The sequence below is a fragment of the Ptychodera flava genome, chromosome 4 (genome assembly GCF_041260155.1).
Source record: "Ptychodera flava strain L36383 chromosome 4, AS_Pfla_20210202, whole genome shotgun sequence".
Taxonomy (NCBI): domain Eukaryota; kingdom Metazoa; phylum Hemichordata; class Enteropneusta; family Ptychoderidae; genus Ptychodera; species Ptychodera flava.
In genome coordinates this window covers 1175551-1197787 of record NC_091931.1, presented here as the reverse complement: position 1 = coordinate 1197787, position 22237 = coordinate 1175551, and the positions used below count along the sequence as shown (strand labels likewise).

General features: G+C 36.9%; 1 protein-coding gene across 5 annotated transcripts in view; it reads left to right on the top strand.

The window, feature by feature from the left end:
- LOC139130338 (transmembrane protein 184C-like) overlaps nucleotides 1–21126 on the top strand; it is a 76513-nt gene extending 55387 nt beyond the window's left edge. For 3 of the 5 annotated variants that reach the window (XM_070696101.1, XM_070696100.1, XM_070696102.1), the window contains one exon: nucleotides 9802–11518. Coding sequence is in view for 2 of the 5 variants with exons in the window: in XM_070696100.1 (XP_070552201.1) it covers nucleotides 9802–10130 (329 nt within the window). In the remaining 3 variants the exon portion in view is untranslated. Of the gene's footprint in view, nucleotides 1–9801; nucleotides 11519–19738 lie in introns of those variants that run through there. The other 2 variants (XR_011551828.1, XR_011551827.1) reach the window with 1 other exon arrangement.
- Nucleotides 21127–22237: the final 1111 nt, after the last annotated feature.

Sequence of the window (22237 nt, the reverse complement as noted above, 5' to 3'; positions counted from 1 at the left end):
TTTGTGACCCGATTCGGTTAGGCAAGGACTCGGGTTTAGGTACTATGCAAGTTAATGCAGTCTTCCCCTTATGTTGTTTGATTTACTGCCTGTGGAAAGCTTGACCAACCCAAAGAAGCATTTCAACTCTTAAGAAATGACAAACTGCATAAGAAGATATTCTGAAAATGTTAAATACTGAGGAAAAATACACAAATATTCAGAGTAAAATTGAACTGACTGGTCAGTCATAATGAGGGAAAAAACAATGAAAATGTTTTTTGATCAAAAGATTTTTTAGATGCACACATTTTAACAAATACAGAAATTATTAACATCATAAATATAAGACCAAGTATTCCAAAGGTATTCCAAATTAGGTTTTTAAAATTAAGGATTAAATTTGCATGTTTCTATTTTTGGGGTAATTTTTTTCAGTTTTTTCCAAAAATGTTTTTCTCTAAAACCACTCATCTGATTTCTTTGACAGTTAGTATACATGTTCCTCAGGATGACCTCAGTCAAGTTTATACAAATTGAATTGAAATTATCATATTTGTAATTTGGGGGTAATTTTCCGAATTTTTGGTCAAAAATTTTTTTATTCAAAAACTACTAATCTGATAGCTTTGATATTTGGTACAGTGTTCTGCCGAGGCGGCGGCCTTGCGCCATTGCCGCAAAAATAAAATTGAAGACCCCAAAAAAATCAATCATCGGGTCCGCAAGGCGCAGTGCGCCATCAGTCCCACTAAACTTTTGGTAAAAAAATACACTTATTTACGTGCTATACGCGAAAGGCTAAACGCGGAAGTAGACATTCCACGCTGCTCATGCATGCATGCTACTCGAGCGCCCGTGAGAACATGAGACGTGTTGCTTCCATAGCAACCTTCAGTGATTTTTTTATTTGCATAATCGTGAACTAGGTTTTCATTGGCTAGATTCGAGTCAGCCAGTCAGCGTCTCTGTTAAATTCAATGCCTCACACTGCTCTCTGGAAAGGAAAATGGCTTCCATGAATAAATCAAAACGCTGAGGCAGAACAATTCTTAGTTTCTTTGGACCAATTCCGCCCCTAAAAAGGCAAATCCAACAACCAGACGAGTGAAGACAATACAATCGAACATGACATTGTGTCTCAGCCGTTTACATCATCGGAAACTGAAAACCAATGCACGACGCTGCCATCCACATCAGAAATTCATCAGTCAGAAACAGAGCAGTCTCAAAACATTAAGCAGCCATGCATCAGAAACTCAGCCTTCATTGAGGCATGTTCGACGTCTTCATGGAAAATGGTTACGTGATTTAAGCTGGCTCCACTACGATGCCGAAAACAACCAAATGACTTGCAAAGTATGCATAAAGCATAATAATAAACGAAATACGATGACCTGAGACAACATGAATTTCCGAACGAGTACACTTACTCGCCAGTGTGCCCTCTAACTAACAGGATTACAGAAAACTTTTGAGTCAATTTGAAAAATTGCTAATTTTTCTTGAGTCACCATGTATTATTTCCTATTCAACTCAAAATATTCTTGCGTCACAGAGAATTTTTTTTGCGTCATGGCGCATCATATTGGCTTAGAGGGCACATTGTTACTCGCCATGTAGACTGAAGGTAGGACCATAAAACCGCAGCACTCATTGAATCTGCGAGTTCGAACTTCGAAACAACAACACGGGTATGGCTAGTAATAAAGTGTATAATTGTCTTGTGAATGACCCCCTTTTTTCAACAGCGACCCACTTTTTGAGCTTCCATGGGCCCTCAGACCCCACTGATGCAAAAGCTTGGCAGAACACTGTTGGTATACAGGTTCCTAAGGTTGATCAAAATCAGTTTTATGAATATCATGAAGAGATCTCAAATTTTGTATTTTTGCTGAATTTTTTGGTTATTTTTCTCATTTTAAGTAAAATTTCTTCTTCTCTGAAACTGTTAGCCCAATTGCTCTCAAATTTGGATTGGGTGTTTGCAAGGGTGTTACCCTTCTAATTGTTGAAATTGGAAATATTACTGTTTTGGGGCAATTTTGGTCATTTTTGGTTAAAAAATCCTAAAAAAATTTACTTTTTAAAGCCCCTGGACCGACAGCTTTTATATTTGGTGTACAGATGTCCAGGGATGACAATAGTTAGGTATGTGGGAATTTTCCTGAAATATACAAATTTGTACTTTAAGACAATTTTGTCATTTTTGGTCAAGAAAACTTCTCAAAATTACTTGTCTGGTAGCTTTGTAATTTGCTACACAAGTCCCAAGGGATATTATTAGATAGATTTTCTGCTCAAAGTGTTTGGAAACCCCCAAATTTTTATATTTTAGATAATTTTCTCAGTTTGTGACCTTAAATGACCTACACCTACCCAGGATATGTTGTGAGAGAGTTTCGAAGGCTGTGAACATAATTTTGTCATATTTAATATCAATTTGTAGTAAAATTTGATCCACAAAACGAAGCTGAGGTAAATTTTTTCATTGTGAACCAATTTTTGCAACTTTTGCATGTAAGACACACAAGAACTGATGAGAAATTTGGATCCAGGATAATTCCAGATGTCGTAATCCCCCCACAGTGGAAGGCATTTCACTATGTGTAACTGATTTAAGTGCTGTTTACATTCGAATGATAGCACTCATGGCATTAATTAAAACATCCCCAAGGTTGTAAATACATTTCCTGCCAGCTGGTCTTATGTAAACATGATCAACAAAGGGATGGAACATTTGATATTTAGGAGGGGTAGGGGCTAGAATATTGCTGAGGTAGCATTACTTTTTACCAGATCCCTTGTACATTTTTTCCCACTCTTTATTTTTTTTCCCCACTCTCCCACCTTTTCTTTTTGTCAAGCTTTTCTGGCTAATTTTTTTGTTGACATTGGCTTATGTATTTAGGATCTGCTTGTTCCATTGCTATAGAAGTTGATATGCATGTTCCTAAAGGTGACCTCCAGTACCTAAGTTGCAGACCTTATTTGCTTGTGTCATTCTTGTTTTTCTGGTTTAAATATTTCTTGAATTTACCAATTCAAACGGAATGTGAGCACACTGTCCTTGCCGGTATTTTTTCAGGGATGGGACAGGTTGGAAATGACGGATGAGAGACAAAGGCACTCCTATTGCTGCATGTGGATGCAGCCACACCATTCCATTAACAGCATACTTATTCACTGTGTTGTGTTCAAGTTCCATATTGTACTGACTGTCATACAAGGATAACATAAGCAAATCAAATCATCAATGCTCTTGTGTGAATTTTGCTGATTTTAATATTTCACCCTATATATTTGGTATTAGGCAAAGGCATATTTTGAAGTAAAGTCAAAATTAACACTACATTGCGACAATATACGGTATGTTACCTTTTCTGCATTAACTTTTTAACATAATGACTGAAGGTCATCATGTTTTTGTGATGGGCTTGGGTTGACGTTGTCCATTGAAAATTTTCCGTAAAAGACAAAAAGTCAAAAACCACTGAATATAGACTGCGTTGATATTTGGTACAGATATTCAGATTGTGTTCAAAGTTCGGATTCCTAAAAATGGAGTTATGGAGTTAAACAGAATAGCGGTTAGATAGTTTTGGGAAATTGCTAACCTCCTAATTGATTTTTAGGGGTTCTTTGGGGTCTTTCGTATATGTAGTTTTCGAAGGTACACCAATCCTGCATTTTGGACTGTTGAGTTGTTGAACAGAAATGTGGGTTTGATGAATGTTAGAAATATGCAGGATGGCTGATTCGAAGTATCAGTAATTTCCACGCTCCTTTTGGCAACAAAATTGACAAAAAAAGTATATTTCATATTTTGATTCTCACATTTGAGATGACCCTAGGCATTTGTCGTATGACTTAGTCACATGACTAACTACTTGACCTATTTATATGCACATTGACTTCAAGACCAGATGTTCTATGTACATGATATACAGATAGTGGCAGAGATTTGTAGTGTCATTCAAACATGGTCTGTTCGCATGGAAATGAGATTTGTTTGTGACTTCAGTTCATTTCTCATTAATAATGGTGATGCTTTGAAAGTTGACTGACCCATGCTACACAGGAACATTTTTTTGTATCCCATGACTGTGAAATAGCTTGAGACAACAAAAGACTTCCTGAAAATTTGCGTTGATGCTTTGTCCCAACAATACTGGATCTGGGTTTTCATTTGTTGGTCTTTTATCGTGGAAGTGATTCGAACAAACTCTCAAATAGCGGTTTGGTGTCCAATTATTCCCCTTCTGATCCTATCGATTGACTAGCTTTTGCCACCTGAGCCTTCCCACCATATCACCAACCTCTGTTGGAAATGGATAGAGGACAAATGGTGGCAGACAATCACAGCGGCTCTGACCCAGCTTGCATTGGTGTACGGTGCAAATTTCATGCATCCATTTCTCTAATTTAGCGCCGCTATTGGCGCCGCTGATGACAGCACAATTCCTGTGACCTGGCATTCTAAAAACAACAACAGAGAAATAAATAACATTAAAATAAAAATACACAATCACAATCAAGTCTTTGAAATTAATAATGACTCGTAAATTTATAAAATTAAATATCAAGGAATTCGTTTTTATTATCACCGCACTGACCGTTAGTTTTCAAACAACAAGTACCCCAAGGCCCTACTATCTCTCTGCTCAGACCGCATTTGCTGGAAATCGTTTGCCATATAGCCATGGTCGGGATGTCCAGAGACTTTGCTATAGCAGATAACGCCGGCCGTACTTAGTTTCAGCTAAATATTGTAAAAACAAGTCATCTTTGATGACACAGTCCCCACTTGTTAATGGGTACTTTGATTAAAAGTCCTCAGAGAGGATAGAGTCCTCTTCATTAATTAGGTCTGTGATAAAACTACTTTGATACAGATGGCGCTCAATGGCCAAGAATGAGTTCCATGGTGGTGAAAACAAAACCAAGGTAGGCCGCCATCCTAATTCCAAAAGGTCATTAAATGAAAATGAGTCAAATAGGAATTAATCACCAGGATGTTGCCAACCAACTTTGAATAAATTGGATGAGACGTGCCTGAGTTATGGTTAGGACATGAAAAAATTGTAACAAAATGGCCGCCATGCGGCAATATTGGATCATATCATGAAACAAATTGACGTGCATATGTATGACATAGGTCAATGTCCTTGTATCAACTTTGAATAAAATCGGTTGAACCATGTCTGAATTATGGCTCCATACATGAAAAAATTGTAAGAAAATGGCCACATGGCAGCCATATTGGATCATATCACAAAACAAATCAATGTGCATATGCATGTCTTGTACCAAGTTTGCCTGAGTTTTGGCTAAGGACATGTAAAAATTGTAACAAAATGGCTGCCATGCAGCCATATTGGATCATATCATGAAACAAATTAACTAGCATGTGTATGACATAGGTCAATGTCCTTGTACCAACTTTGAATAAAATCGGTTGAAACATGTCTGAGTTATGCCTCTGTACATGAAAAAATCGTAACAAAATGGCCACACGGCAGCCATATTGGATCATATCACAAAACAAATTGATGTACATTTGTACGACATAGGTCAATGTCCTTGTACCAACTTTGAATAAAATCGGTTGAAACATGTCTGAGTTATGCCTCTGTACATGAAAAAATCGTAACAAAATGGCTGCCACGCGGCCATATTGGATCATGTCATGAAACAAATTGACGTGCATGTGTATGACATAGGTTAATGTCCTTGTACCAACTTTGAATAAAATCGGTTGAGATATGCCTGAGTTATGGCTCCGTACATAAAAAAATCGTAACAAAATGGCCAAACGGCAGCCATATTGGATCGTATCAATACGGAAATATAGGGTCACCAATAAATTGTTGCCGCGGAGACTACAAATATTCCCGCCATGGCGATTGGCAGCCGCCGCGCCGGTCGGCTAAATTTTTTTGGATCGCAGATGTTTTTGTCATTTTTAGCTGAAAATTATCGCTTTGTAAGTTATGAGTGAAATGCACTGTCGTGAATAAGTGTTACTAAGTTAAATGGTGAAGGAAATCTGGAAAATAATCGATAACTTACCTGGTGAAGCGGAGCAGACTGAACTTCTGTATTATTGTTTACGTTCTATTGTGTGAACAGCTATGGTTACGCAACGGGGTTTATGCCCACTTGACCTTTGGCCCGGCCCACAATGCATCGCGCACAGTGAGGTCACCTGACATTCGCAACTCTTGTATTGTACCTCATGTTGTTGTGGTGACGTCTAGTATTGATATTGGATTCAACATATAGTCTGTTATCTGTATAAGTATAACAGAAATATATGGGACGTTAAACTTCGACGTATGGTAAATATCCAATGTTTAAAAACTGTGCAAAGTCGCTCCTTCATGGGGAAATACCCGATCGGTTAGGTTGTGCAGTTTACTTTCTAGATGCTTTGGTGTTATTAGTCATTTTTGGAACTGGATTTTGAACATGAGACGTCAACGAAGACATATTATTTAGATTTTTGTTCCGCAATGACAATTCTAGCGTTTCAGTGACCACAGTTTAGTCCCGCAATGTTCTACCTTTCTGAACACAGTTCATGCGTATGTCTGTGCTCAGATATTTTCGATAACTGACACGACAGGCATATTTTGCGCTAGTGCAGATTTGGGGCACAGATTGATGATTTCTGACCTCTCACATAGCTCAATGTGGGGGAAAAAAGGAAAAATCCTGCAAATTGCTAAAACTCTGTAACCACTGACCAGATTTGGTTTAAACTTGGTATGCAGGCTCTTTATAGTGACTTTAGTTACATTTCTTCAAATTGTGATGAAATGTCGAAAGTTGTATTTTTTGGGCGATTTTCCCGTTTTTGGTCAAAAAATCTTATTTTCTGAAAGCACTCATCCCATTGCCTTGAAAACTTGTATGTATGATCCCAGGGTTTGCCTTTGTCAGATTTGTTCAAATTGTGGTGAAATTTTCATATTTGTATTTTTGGGGCAATTTTTCCCATTTTTTGTCAAAAAATCATTTTCTCCCAAAGTATTTGTTGGATTGCTTTAAAACATGATAGTCTTGATCCTATGGGTTGTTTTCTGTCAGATATGTAAAAGTCATTATGAGATGGAGCATTTCATATTGCTGGGGTATAAGATTAATTTGGACTTACAATGGAATTTTCTTAGTAATCAACCTGTAGGAATGCAATGTCATGTGTGTACTAGTACTTAATATTTCTGTAAAATGGGAGCACAGTGTCATTGACACAATTTTTATGCTCCCATATATGCATATATATGCAAATGGGAGGGAGGTATCCGTATAAGGTGGCAAAATGGCGTCTGTATGTATGTATGTATGTATGTATGTATGTATGTCTGTTAGTCCATCCACATCAAAAACTCCTAAACCGTAGCACCTACTGTCTTAGTATTTGGTGTACAGGTGCACCTAGGGGTGGAGATATGAATTTGAACGAATGAACTTGTCAGTGCCAAAAATATGCAAATGAGGGGGAAAAAAGGAAAAATCCTGCAAATGGCTAATACTCAGTAAGCATTGGTCAGATTTGGTTGAAGCTTGGTATGCAGATTTCTTTAGGTATTCTAAATTATGTGTGCGAAAATTGGGATGAAATTTGCATGTTTGTATTTTTAAGGTATTTTTTCCGTTTTTAGTCAAAAAATCTTGTTCTCTGAAATCGCTCGTCTAATTTCTATGAAACTTAATGTTCATGTTCCTCAAAATGACCTCAGTCATGCTTGTACAAATTGTATTGATATTGTCATATTTGTAATTTTGGGGCAATTTTCCCAATTTTTGATAAAAAAATTTTTAATCCAAAAACTGCTGATTTGATAGCTTTGATGTATTTGGTATACAGGTATCTAAGATAATCTCAATATAATGTATTGAAAGTATGTTGAAACTGGCAATTTTTTTTTATTTTGGGGCAATTTTTGCCTTTTTTGTCAAAATTTTTTTCTCCTAAAACTTCTGATCTGGTAGCTTTGATATCTAGTGTACAGGTTCCTAGGGTTTATGTTAATTAGATATATTTAAAATTAGGATGAAATCTGCAATTTTGTATTTTGGGGGGCAATTTTTCTCATTTTTGGTCAAAAAATTTGTTTCTCAAAATTTACCAGTCTGATTGCTTTGATATTTAGTAAACTGGTCCTTAGGGTTTTGTTATAAGATATATTGAAATTAAGTTGAAATCCGGAATTTTGAATTTTTGGGGCAACTTTGTGAAACTTTCAGTTTTACTGGGATATCTTTCATTTTGTATTTTTAAGATTTTTTTGGTAATTTTATACCTACTGGAACTAAGAGTATATAATGTGGTGATTTAGTAAGCATTTGATATGGTAAACTGTATTTGGTGTTGAAATGCGGTAAAAAAATCCTGGCAGATTTTGAAAAAATTCCAAACAACTGCCAATAAAAAATTCAGCCAGAGAAGATTTGACAAAAAAGAAAGGTGGGAGAGTGGGGAAAAAAGAACGTACAATGGATCGGATAAAAAAGATAATGTACCTCATCGATCTTCCAGACACCATCCCTTATCAAATGGTCCACCCCGATGTATTTTTGTGCACAATTAACCATGCAGTGTATTTTAGTTTAAGATGTCAAGTTAGGTAAGGATTTGAAAGGAATAGTCAAGTTCACCACAGTTTAACTTTATCTCTTGTGTCATCATCCTTGTGTAATTGGTTAAGTTTGTAAGTTGTTCCAGATGTGGATGTACCAGCTGTTCTGGAAGAAAACAATGTTTACTTTTTCCTGTAGGGTTTCTGAGTTGATGATTGTATGTTGAAATTTCTCCATGTATCTGGTGTATGGGCAATGTGTAAACATTGGTTGCATGTTATGTATTTCAGTCTATGTCAAATATTGTAAATGAAAAATCAAGAACAGTTTGCTGTGTGCTTGTAAAAGATAACATATTTGTCAATACATAAACTGCCTTGCAGATTGATTGTCTTAAATATTATCACAGAAGTAGAAAAGGAAAAGAAACTAATCAAATTGCTGTAACATATTCACTCTCAGTGCCTGTATAGGCCTATACTTAACTATTTTATCATTACATTCAGCTGTTTGTTATATCTTTATCACTCTCCATGGGCCAAGGCACACTTGGGGTCAATGTCATCACTCTGTGCCAGTCTGTGTATGTCAGTCTGTCTGTATATGTATGTCCATGTTTCATTCAATTGTTGACATGTTTTGATAACTATATGGGAGCGAACAGTGATATTGTCACTATTTTTTATACTCCGAAATACCAGTGCTCGGATGCTACACCGAATTTTGACCCAATTTTTAATGACTTGGCAGGAAGAGGGTTGAGCATCTCTCACTTTATGTACAGTATTTTCACAATAAACAATAACACTCATGCTATCACTTAAAGAACAGTGTTCAATTGAATTCCACATATTGTGCAAACTATTAAAACAAGTGTCATCAATAGTATCAATACTCGCCCCATCCAAAACCATGCAAGTACTTAAAATTTTACCTCGTAAATTAAAGTTAACATATGGTTGATACATGTTGTATTATATTGTAACTGACCAATTGATTGGTCATCGGTCACATGAGAAATATATCAGCTAGATGTAGGTGTACCAGTGTGTAATAGTTTGGTATTATTTGTAGCACAACACTTTCTCACTTCAGACTTGGAATGAAATATTGTGGATAACTGTACATATCAATGCTGTTTCATAAAAAACAATTGGTTCTTAGTTTTATGAAACCTGATCTCCATAAAACAATTATTGCACATTCTACAAACTGATTTCTTAAAAACTATTTCAGGTTCTACAGTTGGAAGAAATATGAAAAGTGCAATTATTCCAAAACGGCGAGGGAACTTAACAGAACATACTCCTCTGTTGGAAGATTTTGATAATCAACCCAAGACTGCTTCACCATCCATCAACACAAAGTCACCATATCTCCATCCAAATACAGTTAAGAACACTGTTACAATAAATCCACAAAACAGTTCACAAGAGGGCCAAAGTTCAAGTTCATCCATGTCATCTTCGGGAGAGATTACTGCTGCGGTCCAGTTTGAAGAGACTGAAGATGGAATTTTAGTGGATATTACTGAGCGAACAAAAGACAAACACACAACACTGTAGGGAGAGGTGAAACATATTAGATCTGATGTCAAACCATACATACATGTAACACTCTGTACCAGTTCTCTCATCACATTATAACTTCGTGTCATTGTAATAAGAGCAATGAAGGAAATACTCATTTATAATGATTGTACCACAGTAACTGTTCAACTTCAGTAAACATCACTCCTTATTTGTTTGTCTCTTGTTGCTGTGCCAAAAAGATCCACAGCAGGTCAGTCTTGATTTTCTTTTCAATGACTGAACATTATCATATAGACAATCAATTAAGCTGGTGAAATTTATCTTAAATGATCAGGGTATCAGGGATCATAGGGGGCAACATGAGATTAACATTGCAAACTCATGTCTTTGCGTAAATAATTCATTTTCATGGTTTTGATTTCACATTTTTATTTTTGGTTAAAAACTGTTTTGATCTCCATTTGTTACCATTACAGCCAGATGTCAAAGGCAAGTGTGTTGAGGCATGAGCCTTGTGTTCAGTGAAACTAGGATAAATTGCTGAACACTAAACTATTGCTTGCATTTTTATTAAATTGATTTTACTAATATTGTAAGGGCTTCTTTACAGAGTTTAGGTAAAATGTTCAAATGGAAGGCCTTGCTACAGTTACTCTGTTCACATAAAGTTTCACTGCCACTAACTTTTACATCTGTGTTATGAAAACAATTTGAACACATAGCATCTGCCCAGCATTGGACCAATTTCGTCCTGATCGGGAAAGGGGTCTAGGGCTGACTTAAAATCTGTGTCAGCCCAATTTGTCTGTGTCGGACAAATTTGGCTTTGGTGAAATTTGAACGTGTGAACGAGGTAAGTGTTTTGATTAAAATATTTGGATGTAAGGCCTTGTTACAATGTTTAGATAAAATGTTCAAATGAAAGGCCTTTGTTTCAATCTTTGGATAGAATGTTTAGATGTAAGGCCTTTGTTACAGTCTTTGGATAAAATGTTTAGATGTAAGGCCTTTGTTACAGTCTTTGGATAAAATGTTTAGATGTAAGGCCTTTGTTACAGTCTTTGGATAAAATGTTAAGATGATGAAAGGAAGTCCTGCAAACTGGTGTACAAAACATTGCTTCATCACTGTATTGACTATTTTGTTTTTGATACTTCAATTTGTAAACGACAGTTTTGATAATTTATGATAAGTAAGTGGAAATATTGTGGTCAATTTGAATATGCTGAGGACACTTTACGGTCTTGCTGGGATTAATGTTAGTTGCGAATACGCAGCTGTTCAGTGGCAACATACCGATACTTGCCAAGGTTCTGGAAAAGGGGGTTATCCATTGTAACTATTTTATTGTGGAAGCCCTTGTAAATGGTATATGTATGTTGTCAGGTGCAATACTTGTAATAATTGATACATTACTCATACTATCATTGAGTACCAATAGTAATTTGTTAACATAGGAAGAAACAAAGGTGATAAAAGGCTGTTTCACTTCCATATTTAATCTCTATTATATTATAGCTTTGTCAATACCAGTGAATTTTGTGACGTCATACCCATACATTATTACTGATATTGTATTCCATTATTCAGCATTGCGGCCCCACAGCGAGCAAGTTTTGTTTTGGAAAACGAAAAAAGGACTGCGCATTTAAAAGGAGGGAAAGTATCGGATAAACCATGTAATACACAAAACCATAAATCTTGATAATGGTGCACAATATTTATAATAATGTTTTACTGAACGATTTATCACATTTTTTGAGTCTTCACGCATGCATTTGTCGTCTGGCTGGCTGGCGCTCAGCATGCAGTCCCCGTCCGATACGCTGGTTGTACTACCACGTTTGTTGACAACATGGTTCGCTTCGTTGCCGTATAGGTGAAACAGAACTCAGTACGTTTGCAAACTCCTAGACGATACTGGGTTTGACACATGGCATATTATGTACGTCAGTGGCCATGTAAACGATGCAAGCATGAAAGGCTACTCGAACCAGCCGTAAACGGGCCAACAACGGCAGCTTGCTGTCATCAACCTTGACCGGAAGTGTGTACGGATATAATACAGAGCCATTCAAAGCCTCGGTCCAAGGTCAGCAACTACCAACAATCATGACGACCGTTGACTCTCCGTTGATCTAACATCTCGGCCACCTAATTCTGATGCACTGACTGTAATCGGAGACAACTTTCATTCATTGTTTTTTTCTCCATGTCTGTGATTTTACGCTGCCTTGTTCTCGATATCGCGACGTTACCGAAACCCTCCAGTATGTTTGTCAACTGTACCTTTCAAGCACCCGTTTACGTCAAGTTCTGTTGTTCGCCGAAATAAAATACACATGTAGCTCTTCTCAAGAAGCCATCGAAAATTAAATTTATAGACACAATTATTATTGAAATATAAACATTTGAATACAACGTTGAACTCTGTTGATATCGTTTGCAATGAATGCTGTACCACTAGCGACATAATAATGATCGTATTGATCAGCTGATACCATGGCATGATGCAGCTCGCTGATCATGCTGATGTCGATGCATGAACATTCCGTTTTCTTCATCTCTGGCATTTCACCGTGTCGGCTTTTTGAATGGCATGATATTTAAAGGTGATGTTTCAAGTTCGATATAGACGGTAGGGATGCAGTTACGTTTCATTTCCTTCGAAAATACATCGTTTTTCAATTCAAAATGAACCGTGAAAGTGCTGGTCATTTTTTGTGCTGAACGCGTGTTCAGTGCATGTAATATGTAAAGAGTCAGGGCCGATCATGCTGGACGACGCTCACTGGCTTCAAACTCAGTTTAAATTTCCTTTTTTATTCGTTTTCTACAACTACAAATTCACTGGCATTGCCAAAACTATAAAATAATAGCAATAATGCACCCCATCCCGGCCCATAATGGACTCAAGCAAACTTTGCACGACATAATGTACGAGGCGAAGCCGAGTACATTATGTAGTGCAAAGTTTGCTTGAGTCCATTATGGGCCGGGAGGGGGTGCATTATTGCTTAATTATATAAGAGTTCGAAATCAAATGTCTATTCTCAGATTTACAAAGCCCGGTTTCTGACACACAAATGCCAAAGTCTGTGCCCTGCCCATCGTAAAAACTTTCACTTGCTTTAGAATACTATTTGAAACTGATACTGGGTGAGAATAGCCAGAAATTGGTCAGTAGGCATAAATTCTTGGTTTCAAACAGCCTCTTTTTAACTTGTATTAGTTGAAATTAGTGGCTCATTTATAGTAGAAACCCCTGCCTTTGAGCTATGGCCAGTAGTTGGTAAAATTGCATGTTTGACATTGTTGAAGCTATCGTGCTATGGGCCATTGTATGCCATTGTACATTATAGAACCCAAACGTGTAAGGCAAACGTGCATGACTAAACACTGTAAACGTCTGCACATTAGACATTTTAGACACGTTAGGTCCATACATGTTAGGAGTGCACAATACAAGATAGGTTTGCACTATTGGCAGAATAGATTTTGACTCATTTTGAGAACCTAAAATGACATACACGTTAGACATTTTAGACACGTAAGGTCCGTACACGTTAGGTGTGCAGGATACACGATAGGTTAGCACGATTGGCCTAATAGATTTTGACTCATGTGGAGAACCTAAAATGACATTACACGTTAGACATTTTAGACACGTTAGGTCTGTACACGTTAGGTTTCCATGATACATGATAGGTTTGCACGATTGGCATTTTAGGCACGTTAATTCCGACCTAACATACACGTTAGACATTTAGAAACGATAGGTGCGGATAAGTTGGGTCTGCACGATACACGATAGGTTTGCACGTTTGGCTTTTTTGGTCACGTTAGTTCCGACCTAACATGTCAAACATGCACTACTAAAATGTAAAAATGTCTAAAATGGAAAAATCCCGACTTCTGCCCATGGATGCTGCCTTTATCAAATTACCCAATTGGCATTGCTGTTCAACTATGAGCAGCATTTCCCAGGATGCATTACTGTTTTTCATTTCATTTTGATCTGATAATGTTACTCAACAGTAGCTCATAGTTTTACTTCACTTTGCAAATACTTTAATGCTGCACTCAAGGTTCAGACTGATACCAGATAGGCACACTGTTTGCGATGTACCGAATTCTAAATAAAATGGTCTTGGCCAATTCAAAGCAAGTCTGCTGAAATGTTTTAGTTTGATATCTATGATGTATTTCATATTCAGTAGTCTGAATCATAGATCACAAGCTCAAAGGCATTGTACAGCTATTGTAGTGTTAAAGGGCCAGTAATGCTAACTTTTGATGATTTTTTCATTATTTTTATTAGCTCACATTTGGTTATACCAATGTGAGTTTATTGTATAAGCTGAAGTCGATGGCGTCTGTATGTATGTGTGTATGTATGTATGTATGTATGTACGTACAGTATGTCCGTCAACATCAAAAACACGCAAACCGCTGCACATTTCAGCTTGGTATTTGGTGTGTGGATGCATCCTGGGCTATAGATGGGATTTTATTCAAATGAAGTCTGCATTGCCAAAATTATGCAAATGAGCTTACAAAATGTGAGAATGGTTAAGAATTATAACTCAAGAACCGCTTTTTGATTGCTTTGAAAATTTGTGTGCAAGTACCTTAGGTGAACCTTATACAGTTTTATGAATATTATGAAGATATTATTAATTTTGTATTTTTGCTGAATTTTTTGGTGATTTTCTCATTTTCAGTAAAAATTCTTCTTCTCTGAAACCACCAGCCCAATCGCTCTCAAATTTTGGTTGTCTCTTTGCAAGGGTGTTACTCTTCTAATTTGTTGAAATTATGACAAAATTTGGAAAATTACTATTTTTGAGCAATTTTGTCATTTTTGGTCAAAAAATCTGAAACAGTATTTCCTTTTTAAAACCCCTGGACAGACAGCTTTCATATTTGGTACACAGACGTACAGAGATGACAATAGTTAGATATGTTGAAATTGTCCTGAAATATAAAAATTTGTATTTTTAGGACAATATTGTCATTTTTGGTCAAGAAAACTTTATCTCAAAATTACTTGTTTGATAGCTTTGTAATTTGGTATAAAGTCCCTTGTTTGATAGCTTTGTAATTTGGTATAAAGTCCCGAAAGATGTTATTACATAAATTTTCTGCTCAAAGTGTTGGTAAACCCCAAAATTTGTATATTTTAGGTAATTTTCTCAGTTTGTGACCTTAAATGACCTACACCAACCCAGAATATGTTGTGAGACAATTTTGAAGGCTGTGAACATAATTTTGTCATGTTTGGTATCATTTTGTTGGAAAATTTGATCCAGAAAACAAAGCTAAGGTGATTTTTTTCATTTTGGACCAATTTTTGCAACTTTTCTATGTAAGACATACAAAAACTGATGAGAAATTTGGATCCAGGATATTTCCAGATGTTGTAATCACCGCCCACAGTGGTAGGCATTTCACTATCTGTTACTACCTTAAGTGCTGTTTACATTAGAATGATAACACTCATGGCATTAATTAAAAAATCTCCAAGGTTGTAAATGTACTTCCTGTCATTTGGTCTTATGTAACACCAAGGGGTGGAACATTTGATATTCAGGAGGGGGTAGGGTCAAGAAGATTGATGATGCAGCATTACTTTTTACCAGATCCCTTGTGCATTTTTTGCCCACTCCCACCTTTTCTTTTTATCAAGCCTTCTCTGTTTTTTGTTGTTGACATTTGCTTACGTATTTAGGATCTGCTTCTCCATTGCTATAGAAGTTGATATGCATGTTCCTAAAGATGAACTCCAGTACCTAAGTTGGAGACCTTATTTGCTTTTTTCATTCTTGTTTTTCCTGGTTTAAATATTTCTCAATGGACCAATTCAAACCGAATGTGAGCACATAGTGTCCTTGACGGTATTTTTTTTATTAGTCCCCACGGACCAAAAAAGCCAATATTGTCATGTGCAGAGCCATAACTCAGACATATTTCAACCGATTTTATTCAAAGTTGGTACAAGGACATTGACCAATGTCATAGATATGCACGTCAATTTGTTTTGTGACATGATTCAATATGGCCGCCAGGTGGCCATTTTATTACGATTTTGTCATGTCCAGAGCCATAACTCAGACATGTTTCAACCAATTTATCAAAGTTGGTACATGGACATTGACTTATGTCATACATATACCTGTTGATTTTTAGCTCATATTTGGTTTTATATATAAATACCAAAAAGAGCTTATATGATGAGTCTGAGTGGCGTTTTATGTCTGTATATTTGTGGGTATGTGCGGATGTATGTCCGTCACACACAAAGGCTCCCATACCGCCAAAGCTGCCATCTCAGTATTTGGTGTACAGGTAGATGCAGGGGTTGAGATGTGAATTTGTTCAAATGAACTTGTCAGTGTCAAAAATGTGCATATGAGGTAAGAAAAAGCGAAATCCTGCAAATGTGCAGGAGTGATGGCCAGTGTCTGAAACAGGCTTGAGTCATTTCCTGTCATTGTTTATGAACTGTTACATATTAACAGACCAGATCAAACCATTGACAGTAGAGGGGGAAGACTGTCTATGGTCCAACTAAGAGGGACTAATTGTTTCTGCTGTGCATGTTGCTAAAGTTGAACTCCAGTACCAAAAGTTTCAGACCTTATTTACTTTTGCCATTCTTTTTTTGCTGGTTTAAATATTTCTTGTTGTTTTTCTGGTTGTACTGTGCAGAAATCATTGTCATAACATCAGCGTAGAATTTTCCTGCACTGAACAGATAGAAACAATATGTATTGTTGATCTTTGGTACCCATACTGGTATATACCAATTCTGATCAAATTTGAGCGACACTGAATAATTGCGGTATTTTTTAAACAGTAAGATCAAATATCGCTGCGTATTGGCGATTTTGTTACAATTTTCTCATGTACAGAGCCATAAGTCAGACATATTTCTACCAGTATCATTCAAAGTTGGTACAAGGACATTGACCTATTTCAGACATATGCTCGTCAATTTGTTTCACGTCATGTAGCAGTATCATGTCAATTATTGAAGTTTCGTAATTAGGCTGATATGTCAAGAAATACTGCATCAAATTTCATGAAACTTTGTACAGATGTTAGGCTCACATTGCTTTAACATTGAAAAAGACATTTATCAGTGTCATTTTAATTAATTTGTAATTGAATATGTAATGAACTTTCCTAATTATAGTGATATATCCACAAATACAACGTCAAATTTGATGAAACTTGATACAGATGTTGATCTCATAGTGTTGTAAATACTGCATCAGACTTTATGAAATATGGTACCGGTGATTATTTGTTAGTGTTAGGATAGTATGCAAAAATGTTTTGCAACATCCTGTTGATTAATTCCTAGTTGACTCATTTAATGAACTTTTAGGATGGTGGCCTACATTGGTTTTATGTTTTCATCACCATGGAACTCACTCTTGGCCATTGAGCACCATCTTTATCAAAGTATTTTTTATCACAGACCTAATTAATGAAGAGGACTCTATCCTCTCTGAGGACTTGTAATCAAAGTACCCATTAACAAGTGGGGACTGTGTCATCAACGATGACTTGTTTTGTATATCAATTGTGAGTTCTTATTCCACTCCCAAAAGAATGTTGAAACATCCACTACTTAGCTTGTAAACATAGTGTCTATATGCATAAAATACATTGTTACTGTTTACTTATTGTTTACATTTGAATTTCTAGTCCAGACCAGAATTCATTTTTTAACAATAACAATGCAGTTTACACATGGACAAGATGAGTTGACACACTGAATACTGGGTATATCAACATGCTTTGGGGACTAAGAACAAGAAATTATGGTTGAAATTTAAAAAAGAGAGTGAAAATCAATCAATGTAAGCATTACTGGCCCTTTAACCCTTTTCCTGCCGAGCGCCCTTGTCCGTTATCCTGCCAAGTCAGTACAAAACCGCCCCATAATATGTGCCTGCAAAAGATTGGCTCTCCTGCACGTTATCCTGCCAGGCATTTTGGCAGAAATCGCCCATTTTCAGGGTAGTTTTAGCTGTACTTGTACGTGTTAGACTTCGATAATTTCTACATGCCCGTAGACAGGGGAAGGCGCTCAAGGGTTTCTGCAGAAAAAAATTGAGGTCACCGGCTTTGTTTGCCCCTGGGAGTGTGTCATTTTATTGCCGTTTCATGTTTATTTTTTCTGAAATAAACTCCTTCAGTATTGCGCACGTCCGCTAGGCACAAACATCACCTCACTCGTCTGTTAGTCAGAGACCCTGGGGGTCGTGCTAGGGGTGCTGCAGCACCGGCAAACCTGTCCTGTTTCCCCAGGGTAGGGTCAATTGAATACGTACCTTCAACGACTTGGCAGTGTAGCACAAAAACTACGTTTTTGCCGTTGTATTAACGACATGGCTGAGCCATTGAAGCACAGCTCCACGTAGTTTAGCCAGCTCATTTGGGAGTTAGCTTACGAGTGTTACCGTTCATTACCGACTTAATCGAGTGGTCCTCAGTCAGGTACGGGTTTGTACCGTCATGGCTTGGGCTGCAGCTAACCAGTGATAACCAGTCACTACACCCAAGTCGTCAGTCTCACTTTTGCGATGCACGGGTACAACGCAATATGCTTCCATTGTTCTAGCCATCGATGTGTCCACATGCCTGGCGGCCATTATACTGCTAGCTGGTTTGCATAACAAAAGCAGTCCCTGCTAAGTGCAGGCGGTATCCCCGTAGCATTGACCTCATGTCCCCTTTTGAATTCTCCGTACGCAAACAGCGTACGTAGTTACCAATGCGTCGGCAAGAGGATACGTTTGCCTGCAAACCAGAGCCAATACTTCGGACGATGGAATAAATAAAAAATCCAAAGCTACGTCCATTGAATGGCACGGCCAAGGCGGTGAAGGACGTTGCCTGGCTTGAACTTGCAGAGCTGAAGCCCAGCTTAGTATGTCGGACACCAGTTTGTAATGGTATTTCTGAGTCGTTCATATCCGTTCCATCGGAGGAACAAGTCGAGCCGTCCCGTCAAAAATACGTTCTCATTTTCAGTCACGCACAACTGAATAAGTGACTTTCGTCTCGCACCATCTGCCAAGTCGTTGCAAGAGGTAGCCTTCTAGATTAGCATTGCCGAGTTGGTCAAGTTCGGCAGCAATCTGCCAGGCAGCCAAGTACGTCCAACTCCGCCAGAAAACGTCACCATGCTATCCTGCCAAGTCCGCTAAAAAGCGGTAAAAAAAAACCAGCCCCCCTCGGGTGTGGGGGACTGGCGGACAGGTTTCTGCACCTTTCCCTGTCTATCGACTCCCTGCGAACCCATTTCGAGGGGAAAAGGCGTTCCTTGTCAGAAAACCTCTCCTCCGATGACCCCTAAACGCACAGGGGATAGCAACACGTAGTGCCGTCGACTTGGCAGGAAAGGGGGTACCCAAAAAGGGCCCGATTTCCACCGGGTTGGTAGAATAACGGTCACCAGTGCTTAGATTCTGGCTACACCGAATTTCAAGCGGATTTTCACCGACTTGGCAGGAAAAGGGTTAACATAGTTTGAAGTACACTCTTTATTGATACACTCCTTATTGATAAAATGGCATGGACACGTTACAGCTGGGTTTCATGATCTTTTTTAATCCATGAGAAAGTTTTTCTGATCTGTTGCAATGACACCTCCTTGTGGGAATAAAAAAAAAGTTTATGTCTTTCTGTATTTGTATCAAGGCTGTTTACAAGATTTAGTTGTCAAATTCAGCATCCTTTCTCCGTCATCCTCCATCTACTATGTACTACTTCTCCAAATCAGTGCTTAGAAAACTTACATAATTGGTGTACAAGTCACCCAAGATACCCAAACTTGGATTTTTGCAGTGATGTTAAAATTTGCCTAATGCAGACGTGTTTTAAATACTTTTTTCCTATGTTTGGTCAAAACATGTTTTTCCCTATAATATGCCATGTTTGGTCAAAACATTTTTTTCCGTAATATATCCCATGTTTGGTCAGAACATGTTTTCCCTTTAATATCACTTGCCCTTCACCTTTGATATTCAATATATAGCTCATAAGGTAAACTTATGAGATTATATCGAAATTGCCATAAAGTTTGTGTACATAAATTTTTGAGATTTTTTTCATTTCGCTCAATTTTCTTCAAAATTCTGCTTTCAAATTTGGTTTGTGAGTTTCGTCTTATTTCAAATGATGATGAAATTTGTGTATGAAAATTTGAGAGGCTAGGTTTCTTGAAATTCAATGTGAAGCTCCAAGCATGTGCCCTTATAATTTCAGATACCCATTAAACCTAAAATTTGTAAATTTAAGTTTTTGAAGATAAAAAAACAAACATTTCAGTTGCCTTTGAATTTGATTTTCAGGTGGTATGCAGGGATACCATTCAGTGTTGTTACAAGTAAAAACTAAAAGCTAAGCTTATATTAGCCACAAAGTGGATTGTGTTAAAGTTAACTCTCATTCTGATCAAAATGATGATTTTGCATGTCATGTACATCAAAGAAGTTATGAAATTGGCACTAGTCTACTGTCAATGTGATGAAAGTACTGATGAACATGTGAAACTTCACAGAAAAAAACAAACAGGCAAGTGTGAAAGAGTAGTGTAGGCAGTAATTGGTCTACATGAATCATGTCATAGTAACCTAGGGAGACATGTAAAGTTAATATTAGGGATAGAGTACATAGGCTGGCTAGAAACCACAAGCTTTTACATCATGTTATTAGGTTTATATCCGCTAATCTTCACTTGTGTCAAAATATGTTGTCAGTAGTTTTTTTTTTTTGATCAAAGTAATGGAAATTAGACAACTGTTTTTGGACAAAATACTGCCACTCTTGGTAACGAGTCTGTATATTTGTTATGGTATTATAAAACTTGTTTTTGATTTACCGTAAGGTGGAGATATATTTTACCTTAGTGTACTTTTTCTGTTCTACATTATCAGACTGTTATTTAATATTTATAACTTATTCAAGTTTACTCTTGATAAATAAAGTCATTCCTTTTTCCAAACTGTAATACGTTTCCTTTTTAGCTCCGCTGTCAGCAACGCGGAGCTTATCAAAGATGTTGATTTTCCGTCGTCGTCGTCCGTCAACAATTGCCTTCTCCTCTGAAACCGCAAGTCCGATTGCTTTGAAATTTTATATGCAGTTCACTTGGGGTGACCTCACTTAAGTTTGTTCAAATCGTGGTGAAATTTGCATATTTGTATTTTTGGGGCATTTTTTGCTGTTTTTGGTAAAAAATCTTCTCTGAAACTGCTTGTCCGATTGCTTTGAAATTTGATCTGCAGTGTACTTAGGGTGACTATAGTCAGATCTGTTCAAATCGTGGTGAAATTTGCATAGCTGTATATTTAAGGCAATTTTTGTCGTTTTTGATAAAAAAATCTTTAAAAATCTTCTTCAAAAAACTACCAGTCAGAAAGCTTTGATAATTGGTACATAGGTCCCTAGGGATGATCCATTTCAGATTTGTTCAAATTGTGCAGAAATATGCAAGTTTGCATTTTTAAGGCAATTTTTGCCATTTTTGGTCAAAAAATGTGTTTCTCAAAAAGTACTGGTCCGATAGCTTTGAAATTTGGTATACAGGTTTCTATACATGAACTAAGTAGTATATATTGAATTTCTGATGAAATGTGTAATTTTGTATTTTTGGGACAATTTTTGCCATTTTTGGTCAGAAAAATGTATTTCCAAAACTACTCATCTGATAGCTTTGAAAATTGGTATACAGGTTCCTACTGATGAACTAAATGATATTTGTTGAAATTATGATGAAACCTGCAATTTTGTAATTTTTGGGCAATTTTTGCCATTATGGTCAAAAAATGAGTTTCTCAAAAAATACTGGTCTGATAGCTTTGAAATTTGGTATACAGGTTCCTACAGATAAACTAAGTAATATATTGAATTTCTGATGAAATATGCAATTTTGTATTTTGGGGGCAATTTTTGCAATTTTTGGTCAAAAAATGTGTATTTCCAAACCTACTCATCTGATAGCTTTGAAATTTGGTATTCAGATTTTTCTATAGATGAACTAAATGATATTTATTGAAATAATGACAAAATTTGCAATTTTGTATTTGGGGGCAATTTTTCCATTGTTGGTCAAAAAATGT